This window comes from Boleophthalmus pectinirostris, unplaced genomic scaffold, assembly GCF_026225935.1.
Source record: "Boleophthalmus pectinirostris isolate CB_2022bp ecotype Guang Dong unplaced genomic scaffold, ASM2622593v1 HiC_scaffold_4, whole genome shotgun sequence".
NCBI lineage: Eukaryota > Metazoa > Chordata > Actinopteri > Gobiiformes > Gobiidae > Boleophthalmus > Boleophthalmus pectinirostris.
Genome location: NW_026571353.1, coordinates 21,389,765 through 21,404,731, shown reverse-complemented (window position 1 = coordinate 21,404,731; position 14,967 = coordinate 21,389,765). Strand labels below are relative to the sequence as shown.

Here is a 14,967-nt window from a genome sequence, read left to right as displayed (position 1 = left end):
AACGTTGATTTTGGATCATATAATCCTATTTATTACTTTTTTTATATAAATGTGATTGATCTTTGAACACATAGCCCATTGTATTTTGTTTTTTCAAATATTCGGCGCTTTTGTTTTGTGTAAAGCTAATTTGGGCAAGGCCTCAGAAGTAGCATAGCTTTCCAGCTGTCTGGGTTGGGTAAATAGTTGATTTGTGACCGATTTTGTTTTCAGATAAGTGAAAAAAGTAGTTATTATTCAAGATAAACGTAGGTTGAATAGTTCTTGTGTATCTACACTATTCATAGCTTGTTAGAGAGCTCATGCTAAGAAAGCTAATGCTACTTTCACTTGCTTGAGTAGCTGCTTTATTTGCGGTTGTGTTAACGCTGGCGGCGTATGTGCGAAATAAACTACATATGGGTCAGTTCCAGCATTCATGTGACTCGTCTTATATCATCTCATTTGTTATTTCTTTCAGTTGACAGGGCCGAAGTATGAGGCTGTACAGTCTTAGTGTTATTTACAAAGGGGCTACTAAAGCCAACCTCCTCAAAGCAGCCTATGACCTCTCTTCCTTCAGTTTCTTTCAGCGCTCCAGGTAAATAGTCTCGTTTTTGGACAATTTTAGTAAGTGTTTCTCATCTTTTAATGTAAAAATGTCGATACTTGTGGCACATATGTAAGATGACTAAATTCATATCCCAAATTCACATTTACATTCCTGCTCACCCACTGCACCAGACTATAGAGGAACAGAGGAGCTCAATCTCCAACAGGCTCCTACAGCTCCGCTCACATACAGATACAGGACTACATTCATACTATACTCCATACAACTGTACAACTCTGACTTGTACATGCACATTTATATAACTGTGCCTTATTTAACACCTCTCTCTTGCTATATTTTTTGCTACTTATTTAGAATTTAGAGTATATTATATATTATTATTACCATTTATATTTTATTATTTGTTATTATAATATATTGTGATATGTGAGCTACTGTGTCCAAGTAATTTCCCATGTGAATCAAAGTTTTCTAAGTCTAATGGTAAGTCTGAATTTAAAGAGCACCAGCAAATTTTACAAATAATCAGGTGCTGCACAGAGACAGAATAAAAAACAACTAAAGGATGCTCGATGCTCAATTTAACTGTACTAATCCTTAAACAGTAACACCAGTAAAATCAAAAAGCAAAGTTGTTGCAAAAAACAAAACAAAAAAGAAACAATAAAATAAATACAGACTACAAATACAATAAAGACCAAGGACCACAAAAGTCATGCAGTTTTAAAGACTAGACTAACAAGACTAAAAACAACTCCAATGTGGGGGCTGTTCGGACGTGTGTTTGGGGAACAGAGAGTTTCAGAATTTAGCGCTGAGCACTGTGAAGGCCCGGTCCCCTATGGTTTTAAATCTTGTCACCACCTGACCCGTGGCACCTAAACTGTGCATATGTTCTCTTGTGTGTATAACTGTACAATTTCTGGATATAATGTTTTCCTCTAATATGATTTGATTATTTAGTGTTCAGGAGTTTATGACCTTCACCAGTGCCTTGATTGTGGAAAGGACAACACAGGGTAGTCGTGCCTCTGTAAAAGAGCAAGGTACAGTAAATGTCCAACTTTAGGCTACATTTTTTTCAAACATAAATGATGAATTGCTCCCTTTTCTTTTAGAATACCTATGTCATGTCTATGTGAGGAACGATAATTTGGGTGCTGTTGTCATAGCAGATACTGAATATCCTCAGCGAGTCTGTTTCACTTTACTTGATAAGGTAACAATACAGCTGTATTGCACACTGAATAATAGACATTGGTAATTCTCCATATTCACTGTGAGGCCCCTGTGCAGGTATTAGATGAGTTCTCCAGGCAAGTGGACAGTATAGATTGGCCTTCAGGTAACCCTGAAACCATCAACTATAAAGCGCTAGATGTTCATTTGGCTAAATACCAAGTATGTCCATTCTTTAACACCTTATACCCTTCATCACTGTACAGAAAAAAGACATAATATTTTTTCCTTCTTTTAGAATCCCAGGGAAGCTGATGCAATGACCAAAGTGCAAGCAGAGCTGGATGAGACAAAGATTATTTTGGTGATATTTTTGTGAATAATTCTGTTTTGTCTATTGTGTATAAATTATGTGAATATTACTTTTCAATATTAAATACTATTCTTTAGCACCACACAATGGAAAGTTTGCTGGAGAGGGGGGAAAAACTTGATGATCTTGTTGCAAAATCTGAGCACCTGGGGACTCAATCCAAAGCTTTCTACAAAACTGTAAGTATTTACAAACCTACATAGACATATTGCAGTATATCCTCTTATAACCATAGTCTTAATAATGTTTCAGGCACGGAAACAGAACTCGTGCTGTGAAATCATGTGATGTTGCTGCCTCGTCCATTTGGACATGCCTTTCTCTGCCTTTCTACTTCTCCTCCCATCATGCACCAGCCACAAAGTCTCCGCAGCTGCAGCAGAGCCACTGGCTTATGCCCGGTTCAGGCCTGGGGTCTGAAGGAGCAAGGGGCTGAAGGTGTGTGATGGGGACTGATCTGAGGAAGACAAAAGTTAATTTAACTGTGTGTCTTAATCTGTGCGGTATTTCAACCAGCTAAAGACACTATGGTGTCATGTTCACTCATCAACATTGCTATGTTACACTTTTAAGTCTCATTTTAATTCTGAACAACTTATTTGATGATGAGAAAAAGTGTTAAGCAACTTTGTTATGTTGCTGAAAGGAACATTTGACAATCTCTCAGTCTTCTGTTTTGAAAATTTACTGTACATCTTTGTTTTAAAAGCTTCAATGACAGTTACTCACAAGGTGGCACTGTTGATCTATTTGATTTTAACTTTTTAAATTTTGGTCTGACATGAGGTGAATATGCATATCACAGTCTCATTTTACAATGGTTGTAAACATCTTATTATAATCAGTTATGTAATCTCATTTAAAGAGTCTTATACATTCCTAGTTTGAGAGTTGGCAGATTTGATATGAAAGATAATTTGTGTTAGAGTGTTCAGCTGAAGCCTTATAACTTTTAACCTCTCTGCTCTCTCATCTCACAAAGCACTTCAAAGCTTTTTGTATTGTCATTTTCACACTTTATTATTAATAATTATAGAGAAAGAGATTTAAATGAAAGAAGCACATTCAACGATAATTTCATACACTCCACCAGTTTAATATTCTCAACAACCATATTTAAAATGGAAGAGAGGCCTATAGTTTGATAGTTATTTCTTGTCTGTGTATGAGGGATGTGGCCGTTAATATTCTGGCTTAATCAATGTTGGAGGACCTGTGCATCTGTTATCAAAGTTTGCTCTTCTGCTTTTATAGTGTAAACATTTGTGCAATATGTGTGTGTTTCTCTCAGATTAAGAGTAATGGCAGTCCAACTTTTTATCTCCCATTTGATTATGTAATTGGATACATTCTGTGTGAAGCTTTTATGTAATTGTGAATGTGCAGTTGCAGCAAGGCTGGCGCAGCTCGCTATCTGTTCTTGACATAAGTCAGTCTACACTATTTTGACCTATGCGGTCTGAAAATCTTTTCTGTATGTAATAAAATTCTAGAAATAAACCTTCCTTGCCTTACCTTTTGTTTCTGACAAACTTGCAAGCACACCGAGTGTTCCATATCATTGCATGGATGCCTTTTTGAGTTGGTAGAACATTTTGTTGAAGTAGTTACACAACTTTATCTACACTTTATTTAAGAAAGTAAGATACGGGTTCTCATTTTGCCAACCTCTACCTGTAACCTTGATTGGGAAAATGTTGGAAGATGAATAACATTAGATTTAAACACAAACACAAAATGGTTGATATTACAACAAAACTAGCGAGTCTTACACTAGTATGTTTATACTTCAGAAATTCTATATGCGATGTGGTGAAAGTTCCTGCCCCGAGAAACGCACATGAACGCAACAGCCAATTGGCTGGAGCAGTGAGACGCCTGCACAAAGGGGAAAGCGCGTAGAACGATGAACTGTCGGAAATGTGATGGAAGTTATGGATCACAGAGTCAACAGCGTGCCAAATGTCTCTAAAGTAAGTGCGAGTGCTTTTATGTTTTCTTTTGTTATCTCTGTGTTAACTCAGTCTGCCGACATTAACCATAGTCGTTCTATGTCTCGTGATGTGATTTGTGCTCTGGCTGTTGACTGCACATGTGGATACGTCCCTCATTTTCATTAGATAGCCCTTATCATACTTATGTAACATTTCTCCTCATTAAAACAGAAGCGGTTTGTGATTCATTTGGACTAAAAACAAATGTTTGGGTTCTTTTAAAACTGTAATTTCTGCCTCTGCAGAAAGATATGAACAGAGGAAAACCAGATTTCAAATCCAGCCTAGATTTAGGGGAAATTTCTTGCAGAATGCATAAACCGTCAATTAAATTTCATAATTTCTTTATATGTTGTTTTTAATATTTGATATGACAAAAATATGTGGATTATATTATATATTTCCAATGATGTTTTACACACCCAAGGGATTGATAGTTTATTTTTGTTACTTGATTACTGAAATGCAAGTCAATGAAAACGGAACAAAAGCACAGAGCTTCTGCTGTGAAGTGTTGCTGATCTTTCCACCTGTAGCTTACTGATTATAGTCTGCTATGGGTTTTCAGTCATAGGTTTGGTTAGTGTTTGACAAGAGTGTGTTGTAACACGTTTGTTTTGCTGCTTTAAGGTGGTTGACCCAGATCTGGCATGGAAGAGTTTCAACCCAGTTCACCCGAGAAACGGTAAGTATATCATTTCTAAGAAATGTATCAATGCCTGCACATGTATATGCATGTCAATTTGTCTACATTCAAAAACACAGTTGTCTGCTTTTGCACATTCATGTTAATGACTCTGGAAGGTGCACAAACACCTTCTTTTGCAGTATGCCAAAACATTAACTTGAGTCTTGGTAAAAAAAAAAAAAAAAATAAAATAAATAAATACCATTCAGGGGGTCAAATAAAAATATGCATAGGATGTCTTAACTGACTTAATTTTGTAAAGTCACTGGGTCTCCTTTTAAGTGTATTTTGTATTGCTATATCTTCTGTTCATGGTATGGCATAGACCAGGGGTGTCAAACTCAAATTCACAGAGGGACAAAATTAAAAACTGGGACTACATCATGGGCCAAACTGAATATTTATTGAAACATTTCAACATCTGCATGTTTTCTTTCGAGATATGTAATGTTAAAACTTTTCTTATTAAAATAAATGTTTAATAATAGTTTTGCTTAAACATTGAATCCAGAACAAGCATAATATAAAATAATAACAAAATATTAAATAAATAATGTCTCTGTAGTCTATCTGTAGCCGGCGAGAGAGCTCTAATACATTTTTTTATATGATCTTGTGGGCCACATATAATTATATTGTGGGCCAAATTTAGCCCCAGGGCCTGAGTTTGACATGTCTGACATAGACTGTATACAGTCTGGGCTATGGTCACTCACTGCTCTTTTCTGGGACTTGTAAGTACTTGTATATTGTTTTTAATAACATGCATCATTTGTTTAGCAGGGTCTACTGCAGCTGCCACACATTTGACCCTAACAGAGGACTCTGAGAGAAGTGGGATCGTTCCAGGTAATCTCTGTCTTTGGCACAAAAAATGTTGGTGCTTTTACAGTAAATGCAGTTTAAAGATCTTTTCTATTGAATAATGTCTTTTTCAGCTCTAGTTGCTGCAGCTTTGTTTATTACCCTTTTGCTCACTCTGTATGCAGTTTTGTGGAAGTGTATGGACTCAAAAGTACCTCAACGGTAATGTCTCTTATTTAGATTGATTTTCTAGATGACTTTGCATTTGTGTTTTGATGGTAGGCCTAGTTATTTCTTATGAAACTCTGTTTTTATGTTTCAGAAAGAAGAGTAAGGTGAGAGTGAGAGTGCGGCAGACGGATACTGTATAAAATCTGCATACAGTGTGCTACGGGTTACTTTGTCATTTTGGATTTACATGGAGAGAGTTTTTGGAGTATTTGGACTTTTATTGGCTGAAATGAAAAGAAGACCCAGATAATATTTAAAACCCTGTTGGTCTTTTTGTGAGGTATTGGATCATGCCGTTTTGGCTAGTGTTCCTGTGAACTCTGCTCCACTCGGCTCTCAGTGACTATGATCAATGTCATCAGATCAATATTCCCTTATATGGTCCATTTGACCTTAGGTGTAATTTTAAAATAGATTTTTATTGTACTATCTCAAGTCATATTTTTCCACAAAATATGGGTTAGAGAGTTTTGTTAGCATAAACAGCGATAAGGCACAACACTACTGATTGTATATTTATCATAATGTAGCTATCAGAAGCACAAGCACTTCTACCCCTCTGCATGTGAAATTGCTGTATTATATTTTATATATATTGTACAATATTTTTATTTTTTTTAATCTTTTACTTAGCTCTTTAACGACAGCTTCTTTGTTTGTATTGTCCACTGTTTTGATGAAATTTTGTAAATACTCATTAAATGATCTGATATCCAGTTTGGTATTTATACTTAAGTCTACATGTTGCAGCTAATCTTTTACAATGAACTGTACATTAAGTGTAAATGCCTGAGGTTAAAAACAGGGAATGTGGTCTGATGTGAAGGAATGCCCCGGGAGCAATTCCGCTAACCTCTGTGAATATCCTGGAACAAATTCAAAACTTGCAAATCAGGTTCAACCTTGTCACTCTTCATCTGAAACAAATTGCTACCAAAATAAGAACAGTTGAACACCATACATTAATGTTTCTTCTCAAATTATATTTGTGAATTCAATGTCAGTGTTGTTACCTTTAGTGTAATGTGGAGGAGGAAGTATGTTTTATAATGACGTAAAGCCTATAACAATGCAGTGCCCTCCTCTTTGCCCACAGTGGAAAATATAACCACTACCTCTGATTTACATCGCTCTCGTCTGATTTGTCTATGCATGAATAGAACAGGTTTGGTGTTCAAACGATCTGCAGTTGTTCAGGGTACTGTTAAAATAATCTTAATCTTTGCATTCTTCCATTCCTCCATTTACTTTCTTTTACTTAAATTGTCATGATACAAAAAATTTAACTTGACTTTGATTCTAAAGATGCTTGGTATTGTAATCCTGATAGAAAATATGTACACATTCCTAGACATCCATGACATACAAGTCCAAATAATAGTAGTTGTTTCAAGTAATCTAATCCCATGGATCTATTAAAATGACAAGTTTAGATATAAATTAATCCTGATAAATTCTATAGCAAAAGAAAGATTAAGTCAAACTTTGCCGGTGGACACTGCCTTATATCTGCCTGAAGGGAGAAGCTAACTACACTAAGACTTTTCCAGTATTACTGTTTTAATATTATTGGAGGTTCAAATTTTGTAATCTGCTATTTAATTATCAATACTTAAGTGAGTATCTAGTTTCCATACTGGTTTGAGCATCATTTAGTATCTGGGTATGAATGTTTTGTCAGTCGTATGTTTAACTAAATAAATACAATCAGTACTGTCAGTGCTGCTGTGAATCTTGCATGACAAAGTGGACCAGCTGGTTTGTTCACTTGTTTGACAAAATTTACAAACATGGAAAAACCCTGTTTAACTATATGAATTTTACATGACATGCTCTGCTCAAAGCAGGTGGTATTCCCAGCAACTGGAAATAAAAATGAAAAATACAAAAAATTAAACAGTATGGACGTTGATTATCAAAATCTTGATATTTCATATTTAGTTGTGGAAATTCCAGTGTTGTCAAAACTACAATAACAATGCATCATAAGCTCTAATATATATAATTAATGTATATTTATTAACACACAATTCTGCTGCCAGAGATTATAAAATAATTATAAAAATTATATGACAGTGCATGAAAAAAGAAATAAATTATTAGAAATCAAATATAACAGAACCACTGCTTTCAGAATTGCTTTGGCACTTCACAAAGTTATAAGTGGAATATACATTTTCAACATAGACTCTTTCATACAATTATACACATTAAAAATCTGTACAATAAGAAGTGTGTGTGTGTTTTGTGTGTGTGTGTGTGTGTGTGTATATATATATATATATATATATATATATATATATATATATATATATATATATATATATATATATATATACACATATTTGTGTTTTGGCTGTACAACTTCAATGGCTTTTAAATTTAAGTGCTTCTTGTAAAAAGGTTTTGCTTGCACAGCATCTTGGCAATCAAAGTAACTGAAACTGTGAAACTGTCAAGATCTGTTCCTAAGATACTGTAGTAATCAAAACAACCACTTAAAGCACAGGTTTACAAATTTTGTTAGTGAATGACAATAAGTGTATCATTTCCTGGGCTTGTAACCTAACATAAGAATAGACCTACTTATGATGAAAGGTTGGATTTTTTCCAGTTATATTTTGGGATTGCAGATTACTCTAAACATTGTTACAGATATACAATGTTCTCCTCCCCACCGTCATCCCCGTTTGGTCCTTCCAGTGAGAGGTAGGCCTGTGGGGGAAGGAGGGGCGTGAGAGAAGGAGAGGAAGAGTAGTCCTCCTCGTAAAGTCCGTCTGATGTGACCTCTGAACTCCATGACTCCAAAGATTGTCTCCCACGTGGAGGACTGAAGTCTGCAAATAACAGAAGTATTCTATATAAATCATTACAATAATAAAAAATATAATAAAATTTTTTGCGGTATTAAATAACCTATTCATGGGTTTCAGCTTCCTGTTTATAGGCACCATTTTGAGGACTTTTTTTCATTCATAACATTGTTAATATTTCATCACTCTGAAACCCATTTCATCGCTGTGAATCATTCTTAGTAAAGGCATTAGATTGAGCAGACATTTAAATTACATGCCTTGGTATAAGATAATTTTTTAAATAATTAACCAGTGCAATGCAATTAATCTAAAAATAAATGGGTAAAAGCTGACTACCAAGGATTGAGATTTTTTTTTCTCGTCTGCTCAATGCTTTTTGTTTGTATTTTATAAAATTAGATAAATAAATAAATAAAGCAAAGCAAATAAAGTATTATTATAAAAAAAAAAAAAAAGAAAACAATTTGTGTTAGTAGCTAGGCTCCCAAAGTTAGATTTTTGATCATATGTTTTGTTCATATATTTTTGTTCACAATCATGTTCAGTTTGCTGTAATTACATCTGCTGACTATGTAATTAACACCCCTTTACGAAATGCCGAGAATGTAAGGGACTCCCAACATACCAGGTCAATCAAAGCTAACTAACTGCTATGTGCCGTATTTTCCAAAGTAGAAGTTCATTTCATAATAATTAATTGGTTCAGAGACATTCCTAAACCTAGCCCTGATCTTAAACCTTAACCTGACTGTGAAAAAATATATGTCAAAAATCAACATTTGAAAGCATATACACTGAACACTAACTGACTGTTGTTTGTCATAACTGTGTTTGGGGAAAAATGGTACCAGTGATGCATTAACAGGAAGTAAAATTAAAACTGTATGATTTTTTTATTTAATCTTTGTCTAGTCAAAAAAGTCTTTTTAGACCTGGCAGCACAGATTAATTGGACAACACTGTTTAAAGAATGCATAAAGTAGTGAGGCGGTGTACATACTTGTTGGTTTGGGGGGCTGTGTTTGAACTCTGGAGCTGATGGAGTGCATGGACTCGCTAATTGGCTGTGTGGAGTTGTAGCTGCAGTTAGTGTAGGTGAGACGGTCGGACATCTGCCGGTTGTGGGCCTGGCTTAGTAAAGTGTTGAGGCTGTTGTAGAGACTGGCACTTAGGCCCAGGTTTGTGCTGTAGCCAGAGGAGCTCAGTGGTCCGTTCTGAATCCTCTTTGGGGCAGAAAGCAGACTTTGGTGATGGTTATGGGCAGACTGGTAGAGGTGGCTTTGCTGGAGAGTGGTAAGCAAAACAGTTTCATTCTCATACATTCTGCAATTACCATCCAAGCTACCTGAGTGAGTATGGCTGGGCACCTGAAGAAAATAAAGAGGAGTATGATTACTGATAATTATACACAAACATCTGCTTACATTATTTTTATTTTCTAAAGTAGGTTGTTAATGACCAACTTAATAATAATAATTAGTAGATAGATTTTATTTATATTATACTTACCATTTGAAAAACAAATCTCAAAATGCTACTCTCAGTTTAAAATCACATATAACAACACTCCACTTCTCCTCTTCTAACCTGGTAGTGCTGTGGTGGTATTGTGATAGGGAGGCTGCTTTGACGGTTGTGTCTCCAGCTCTGAAGCAGTCTTTGCTGGGCTTCAATCTTCTCCCTCTCCCTCTCCACACTCCTCTGGCCCTCCTTGAGTCTGTCCATGTTTTGTTGGTACTCGAGTAGTTGGATCTCAAACTCTTCTCGCTCACAGCGCAGTCTCTCTGCCTCTAGAAGGCACTGTTGCTCTCTCTGCCTCAACTCATTCTCCTGGTCACTCTGAAACACCCATTCACATAATGTCAGTGGAGGAAGAAGTGCACAGTTTTGATACTTAAGCAGGAGTACAGGTATCGGAAAAAATACTAAAGTGAAAGTATCACATGAAAAAAATCAAGTAAAAGTACCCATCATATCAACAGACTGGCCTGCTGTCTGTTGATATGATCAAATTGTGGAAAATATCAACAGACTGACCTGCTGCTTCTCTCTGGCCAAACACTCTTTGTCCCAACGCTGTTGTTCTTGTTTCAACTTCAAATGCAGTTTTTGGACTTCATCTGATTCTTTTTTCTTTTCCACATCCTCCTTTTTCTTATCAGAAGTCTTTGGTTTCTCCTGTTCCTGTTTCAAAAAGCAAATAAAACATTATTATTAACACAAATTGAATGCAACTGCATCTGTATTTACACACACATAAAAAAACAAATTTACTAGACACCTTAAACAATAAAAACACCTTAAATTAAATAAAAACACATACTGTATATAAAAACATAATTCAGTAAATGAAATGCAATTAAAATGTCAACTTCTCAAACTGTGTCAAATGCCAAAGTACAACAAGTGTGTTTTAAAAAGTTATTAACAACAGGTACAGTACAGAAGAGGCTTGTCTAATTTGGTATATAAGTAGGAGTAATTAAAGTTTAACTACACGTATTCTTTAACAGTGAAAAAATGTTAAGATTCATTCAGTAGTCTGTCTACACTGTTATACCGTGTTTTGAAGAGAAGGCAGGGCCCGCAGTGGTGTCAGCTCTCCCTCCTGAAGCAGTAGTTTCTGGATCTCACAGCAGCTGTCCTGAAGGCTCACAGTGGCCTGTCAAATCAGGACAAGTATTACAAACTGCTGACCAACTTGAATATAAGCACAGATCTATCTTCACCTACCTGTAGACTATAGAGAAGCTGAGTCAGACTTTGGACACTCTCAGCAACCTGCAAAATAGGTGGAAACATGAGGAAAAATAGAGAATAAATATAATATAATATAATATAGCAAAAACACTATATTTAATTATTAAATTTTATAGTGTTCATACTTTGATCAATGTATTTTTGGCCTCCCCTCTTTTTGGTTCAGTGCTCCACTCATCTGTCAGGTCACTGTCTGATCCAAGACAGGACGAGCTGATACTGAGCGTGCTCAAATAGTCCGCTGGTAACAAACAGCCAATTAAAGTCAGTTAGTATTTAAGTAGCCTCACAATAAAAAAGAGTGTCAAGTGTATGCCTGTCAAGATAAATTTTGTTCAATACATGATAGAATATTTGGGGGACAGCATTTATTGTGGGTACTTTTTCCTTTCAATTGTGGGATTTTTATTTATTTATTTTTTTTAAAATAATATGATAAGATTTGAGCTGTAGAAATAACTTATATGACTCATTATAGATACAAACTAAGTACTTAGTTACTACTAATTAATTATTTCAGCTCTTTTTCTTTTTTTTTAGTGAAGTGTTTTGAAGGGACTGACGCTCTGAGGGCACATCCTGGACACTGTCTTCACTGTTTGACTCTAGACCAGCGCAGTGCGGGCTCTGAACAGTGGCCCCATCACGGCTCTGCAGGACGCTCATCAAGTTTTCCGCTGGAAATAAAACAAATAGCTGTTAACTCACTTTTTATACCCAAATGTAATGTGATTCAACTATGCTAAAGTTACAATGAATACTATTTCTTTTTTCTGTTTTATCTGTTGTTCAAAAAGAGGTTTAAAGTAAATCTATTTAGTTCCACAAACCAAAGTGAATGCCACAGGAATGCCTTGTGCACTTCTTCACCACCACCTATTAAGAATGGTCTTTAAATCCTAAGACACTTTTCTACTGTTCCACTGGGTTTTCTTACCTTCCTTTAGGGCAGCGGTGAGCAGTGTTGTGGCCAGTCTGGGAGTGTCACTGTCCGCTTGTACCAGGAGGTGGCGATGTGGTATAGGTTCAAGAGAGCCAAGGCTGAGCTCAGTGAGTTCAGCATAAAGCTCCAGCTTTTCCTCCAGGGTGTTGCAGATCATCTGGTCCTGAGCCAGCAGTGTGTCTGTGTAAATAATATGTAATTTTTATTTTACTTATTATTAATTATTTAATTACTTACAATTTTGAATTTTAAAGACAATTTTCTGACCTTGAAAATGGGTAATCTTTTGAATTCTAGCCTCTGTTGCTCGTTTTGTCTCCTCTGATTCATTACTGCGTTCCTCTTGCTCTTCCTCTTCGGGACAACTGCAATCAGATGTATAAATATATCGGTAAGTATACTCACAAAATATTTAAAAAATATGCCAATTCCATGCAATGTCCGCATGGAGTGGGCATATTTCACATTAATGACACATTATTAATAGGTGACATGTACCTTTCTACAGCTTGTCTAATTTGTCTCATCCATGCGTTCCTTTCTTCTCTGGAAATAGTGTGAACTTCGTACATTTCTGGACCAACTGATGATGCTGAGATCAAGAACATTCCTCTTTCCTCATTGGCAACTTCCCTAACAATAAGCTTCTGTAGTGGAATAACTGGAGGCTTTTGGTCCTGTAAAAATGGCATCTGTTGTAGACAAAACTTACTTTCTAAAAGTGACATTTTAATACGTACCACAGCAGCAAATGTAAAACGCTGGTCTTTTTCTTGCAGGAAAACCAAGACATCAGTGAGTAGAAGAGCTAATGTATCTATAACACACAAAGAAAAAGTTAATGATATGCACCTAACTTTATAAAAACATATTTTTAATAGAAACTTTTATCCCAACCTTTTAGACGACCGGTCGCTGTCTTCCAGTAGACTAGTCCTTTGTGTTGCAGGACTCTGTGCTTACTACAGAGATCCTGCTTGGAAAACACTTTGTCATTCTTCAGCTTGGCGATGCTCTTGTTCTCGAGCCGAGTGAGGACTTCCTGTAGCTCTTGACTCTTCTCATATTTATTCACGGTCATGTCCACTGCTGAGATGATATCTCGAATATGAACAAGTGCACTTGATAAGTCCTGATATTCCTGACTTCCCTCTACAGAGATAATACAAAGAAACATTCAATTATATATTAAAGGTTATATATTACACAAAGTGACTCTTGTGAACTTTAAGTCATGTTAGAATTTTGTTTCCTTCTCAAAAACATACTTGGAATTGTGTTTTGTTTCATTCACACATACAGTATTTGATTAACTCTATTATTAGTCTGTCTACATCTTCAAACTAACTCCTACCTTTAACCTTTTGTTCAGTAGAGATTGACAATTCCAGGTCTAAAATCATCCAAATGATTCTAGTAAAGGTGTATGGAAAAGGTTGAGTATTTTCTGTTTGAAAGAATATTTCAGCATTATATGCTGTATATGTGAATGAAACAAAATACAACTACAGGAATGTTTGTCATGAGGAAACAACATTATAACATAGATCAGAAAATGTAATATGCTGTAATATGGGCCTTTTAAATTACCAGTCAACCAACAATTGTGTAGTACTGTCACAATTACTTACGTTTGGTGTACTGTAAAATCCTTTCCAGAAGAACTGGGTACTTTGTAATGCGCTGTGTGACCAACAAGATGAACTCTGGCACTTCTCTCCTTTTGACCAGTATGTTGTTGCTTTGTTGCTGTGATGGTACATTATAAACAGCAGCCAAAACAGTAAATAGTCTATTTATAGTTAATACATTTTGTAAGAGTTTTTATGTTCAATAAGTGCATTTTTTAAGCAATCATTTACCAAACCCTTACCTTCACAAAGTTTTGGAGTTTCTTGTTTTGTTGCTGCAAATCTTTGAAAATGTTGACTGCCTCCTTGTGGTGACTGCAGAACTCTCCATACATCTGCTTCATCTTCTCAGCATTTTCATCTGAGAACTGACCAAAACACACAAACATATACATTACAAAAGCAGAAGTGTATTTTAATGCCTATGTGGAGATGTGCCTTTACTAACCTGTTGAAGTAGAATATCACCAATACTGTGAATGAGGTAATTGCGCGGGTGGTGGAGTTGAGCTGAGGCCTGTCTACGTTCCTGCAAAGCTCCAAAGAGATTCTTGTGGAAGTGGATGAGGAGGTCGAGGCAGGGGAACATACGGGCTACACAGTCCAAGTCCAGCTGCAGCTCCTCCAGCATGCCTCTCCTGAACACCTCCGACATCACCGTCAGCGTTTGGATGTGATGCAACTCTGTCTGGAGCAGCTCTACGCTCAAAAAAAACATACTATATCAATCACTTTGCCTAATATGGAGTTAAATAAAAAAAAAATAATAATATAACATTACGGCGCTATTAAATGTTCACGCTGTATGTGGAACAATGATCAAAATAAGAGTCTGAAAACTGTCTCACCATAAATGACATCCTGGCGCTTTACAGTAAATCGTTCATGTTGTCGACAGAAGTCCGGGCTCACAGCTAGACTCCAGGACTCTGCATCAAGTCCCAGCTGGTCCGCAGACAAATCACCTAATAAAGAGCCGCCCAAAGCATCTGCAA

At 36.1% G+C, this 14,967-nt stretch overlaps 3 protein-coding genes across 4 annotated transcripts in view; 2 read left to right on the top strand and 1 right to left on the bottom strand.

The window, feature by feature from the left end:
* The first annotated feature begins 50 nt into the window (after positions 1–50).
* ykt6 (YKT6 v-SNARE homolog (S. cerevisiae)) lies at positions 51–3,605 on the top strand. The gene is made up of 7 exons (XM_055161203.1): positions 51–580; positions 1,517–1,599; positions 1,672–1,772; positions 1,850–1,954; positions 2,031–2,096; positions 2,183–2,284; positions 2,358–3,605. The coding sequence occupies exons 1-7, from the start codon at positions 477–479 to the stop codon at positions 2,391–2,393; spliced, it is 597 nt and encodes a 198-aa protein (XP_055017178.1). The 5' UTR covers positions 51–476; the 3' UTR covers positions 2,394–3,605.
* A 123-nt stretch (positions 3,606–3,728) lies between these two features.
* On the top strand, positions 3,729–6,538 carry sb:cb288 (uncharacterized). 2 transcript variants are annotated; one of them, XM_055161205.1, is made up of 5 exons: positions 3,729–4,078; positions 4,730–4,784; positions 5,568–5,636; positions 5,726–5,813; positions 5,914–6,538. In XM_055161205.1, exons 1-5 carry the CDS (start codon positions 4,031–4,033, stop codon positions 5,960–5,962), a joined length of 309 nt encoding a protein of 102 aa, XP_055017180.1. In that variant the 5' UTR covers positions 3,729–4,030; the 3' UTR covers positions 5,963–6,538. The 2 variants fall into 2 exon arrangements, with proteins under 2 accessions (XP_055017180.1, XP_055017181.1); XM_055161206.1 differs by having other exon boundaries at positions 3,732–4,078; positions 5,571–5,636.
* Positions 6,539–7,631: 1,093 nt separating this feature from the next.
* Positions 7,632–14,967, bottom strand: part of LOC110170059 (rho guanine nucleotide exchange factor 28-like) — a 40,277-nt gene continuing 32,941 nt past the window's right edge. The window contains exons 23-39 of the mRNA XM_020935720.2: positions 14,821–14,961; positions 14,421–14,671; positions 14,215–14,340; positions 13,973–14,090; positions 13,239–13,493; positions 13,082–13,158; positions 12,840–13,018; positions 12,609–12,706; positions 12,336–12,521; positions 11,962–12,075; positions 11,524–11,639; positions 11,372–11,419; positions 11,199–11,300; positions 10,676–10,822; positions 10,226–10,477; positions 9,639–10,005; positions 7,632–8,659 (exon numbers count right to left, since the gene is read on the bottom strand). Of these exons, the coding sequence (XP_020791379.2) occupies positions 8,472–8,659; positions 9,639–10,005; positions 10,226–10,477; positions 10,676–10,822; positions 11,199–11,300; positions 11,372–11,419; positions 11,524–11,639; positions 11,962–12,075; positions 12,336–12,521; positions 12,609–12,706; positions 12,840–13,018; positions 13,082–13,158; positions 13,239–13,493; positions 13,973–14,090; positions 14,215–14,340; positions 14,421–14,671; positions 14,821–14,961 (2,765 nt within the window). The 3' untranslated portion in view covers positions 7,632–8,471. The remainder of the gene's footprint in view (positions 8,660–9,638; positions 10,006–10,225; positions 10,478–10,675; positions 10,823–11,198; positions 11,301–11,371; positions 11,420–11,523; positions 11,640–11,961; positions 12,076–12,335; positions 12,522–12,608; positions 12,707–12,839; positions 13,019–13,081; positions 13,159–13,238; positions 13,494–13,972; positions 14,091–14,214; positions 14,341–14,420; positions 14,672–14,820; positions 14,962–14,967) is intronic.

Bases quoted from the DNA above. Each gene is read 5' to 3' on its own strand.
- ykt6 (XM_055161203.1), top strand. From the start codon at position 477: ATGAGGCTGTACAGTCTTAGTGTTATTTACAAAGGGGCTACTAAAGCC. The intron at 581-1,516 runs GTAAATAGTCTC...TTGATTATTTAG, and splicing joins AGTTTCTTTCAGCGCTCCAG to TGTTCAGGAGTTTATGACCT. The intron at 1,955-2,030 runs GTATGTCCATTC...TCCTTCTTTTAG, and splicing joins TTCATTTGGCTAAATACCAA to AATCCCAGGGAAGCTGATGC.
- sb:cb288 (XM_055161205.1), top strand. From the start codon at position 4,031: ATGGAAGTTATGGATCACAGAGTCAACAGCGTGCCAAATGTCTCTAAA. The intron at 4,079-4,729 runs GTAAGTGCGAGT...TGCTGCTTTAAG, and splicing joins GCGTGCCAAATGTCTCTAAA to GTGGTTGACCCAGATCTGGC. The intron at 5,814-5,913 runs GTAATGTCTCTT...TTTATGTTTCAG, and splicing joins GACTCAAAAGTACCTCAACG to AAAGAAGAGTAAGGTGAGAG.